At 38.7% G+C, this 1,352-nt stretch overlaps 1 protein-coding gene across 2 annotated transcripts in view; it reads right to left on the minus strand.

Moving 5' to 3' along the window:
- The window catches only part of cdh4 (cadherin 4, type 1, R-cadherin (retinal)), a 369,348-nt gene that overhangs the window by 36,199 nt on the left and 331,797 nt on the right, over positions 1 to 1,352 (minus strand). For both annotated transcript variants that reach the window (XM_014019336.1, XM_014019335.1), the window contains exon 9: positions 444 to 581. In XM_014019336.1, coding sequence (XP_013874790.1) covers positions 444 to 581 — 138 coding nt within the window. The remainder of the gene's footprint in view (positions 1 to 443; positions 582 to 1,352) is intronic.

The raw sequence follows: 1,352 nt of genomic DNA on the forward strand, positions 1-1,352 counted from the left end.
TGTATGTATGTGAGAGGTAGTATTTACTGTATGTATGTGAGAGTGGCAGTATGGTTAATGGCTTGCACGGCCCCTCATAATAAATGATGATAAACTAATTTTCTCAGCAGCCAGATAAAATTGTAACATGGACCCCATTTGGCCTGCAGGCCTTGAGTTTGACACCTAAGGTATTTTGAGACCTTACCTCCTTCAGAAAGTTATGCATTTACTATAACATTGTTATTTAAAATAAATATAATTTATCCTAGGTATAAAAAGTAAAAAAAAAGTGTTAAAAATTAAATCAGCAATTTGAGCAACCATCAACTTCTATCTGGCTTTTAATCTCTGCTTGTTCACAGAGGAATAAATTAATTTTTATGATTAAAAAAATAATTATCAGATGAGCTGCCTTCACAGATGATCTGAAATAATCAATCTTGAAAGCACATCAAACTCACCGTCCTRACTGTGAGTTCTGGGGGGTTGTCGTTGATGTCGGTAATGGAAATGAGTGCGGTGGCTGTGTTGGAGAGTCCAAAGTTCAAGTTGCCTTCCATGTCAGTGGCCTGCACGATGATGGTGTACTGGGACACTTTCTGTAAGCAGAATGGCAGAAAATGCATTCAGTAACTGGTGTCTCAAACACCACAACAATTAGACACAAATCAGCAAACATCAGGTGGTGTCACCCATTGCACCGGATGATAAATGAGTGAATTCGAACACGTCAGTTCACTCAGCTGCAACAAAAAAATGTGTGAACAGAGTGCGTGAACATGTTTCGCAGACGGCAGACAGTACAATGCTCCAAGACAAACAAACTCCCAAAGTTAAAGAGAGGAAACAATGTGTTAGTCAAAGGCCCATCCATTATTGTCTAAAAGTCTTGGTTTTCCTCTGTGGGAACAGACTCGCATCATCACTCATTTTAATGAAGGCGCTGCCACTTTAAGACACACCGGAGAGCTTCAGATAATACAAGGAGGTGAAAAGGCTTTATTTAGTCCAGTTATAGTCAGGGGAGGGGTGGGGGGGTGCTCCGGTGAGAGCTGCAGCTCAGACTGTTACACTGCAACGACATGGAAGGGGAAATTTTTAAACAAAAAACTGTATTTAAACACATTTTTTGACAGAATATTAGGGTAAGAGAATTTATATATATTAAATTATGAGAATAAAGTAATGTTGTTACTAGAATAAAGTCACAAAATTATGAGAATAAGGCTGAAATAAATGGTAAAAGGAGTGTACTTACATAGCATCTTTCTATTCAACCAGGTTACTCAAAGTGCTTTACACTACAATCAGTGCCCTCATCTATCCATACAAACACACACACACACACACACACACACACACACACACAC

The sequence above is a fragment of the Austrofundulus limnaeus genome, unplaced genomic scaffold (genome assembly GCF_001266775.1).
Source record: "Austrofundulus limnaeus strain Quisiro unplaced genomic scaffold, Austrofundulus_limnaeus-1.0 Scaffold216, whole genome shotgun sequence".
Lineage (NCBI taxonomy): Eukaryota > Metazoa > Chordata > Actinopteri > Cyprinodontiformes > Rivulidae > Austrofundulus > Austrofundulus limnaeus.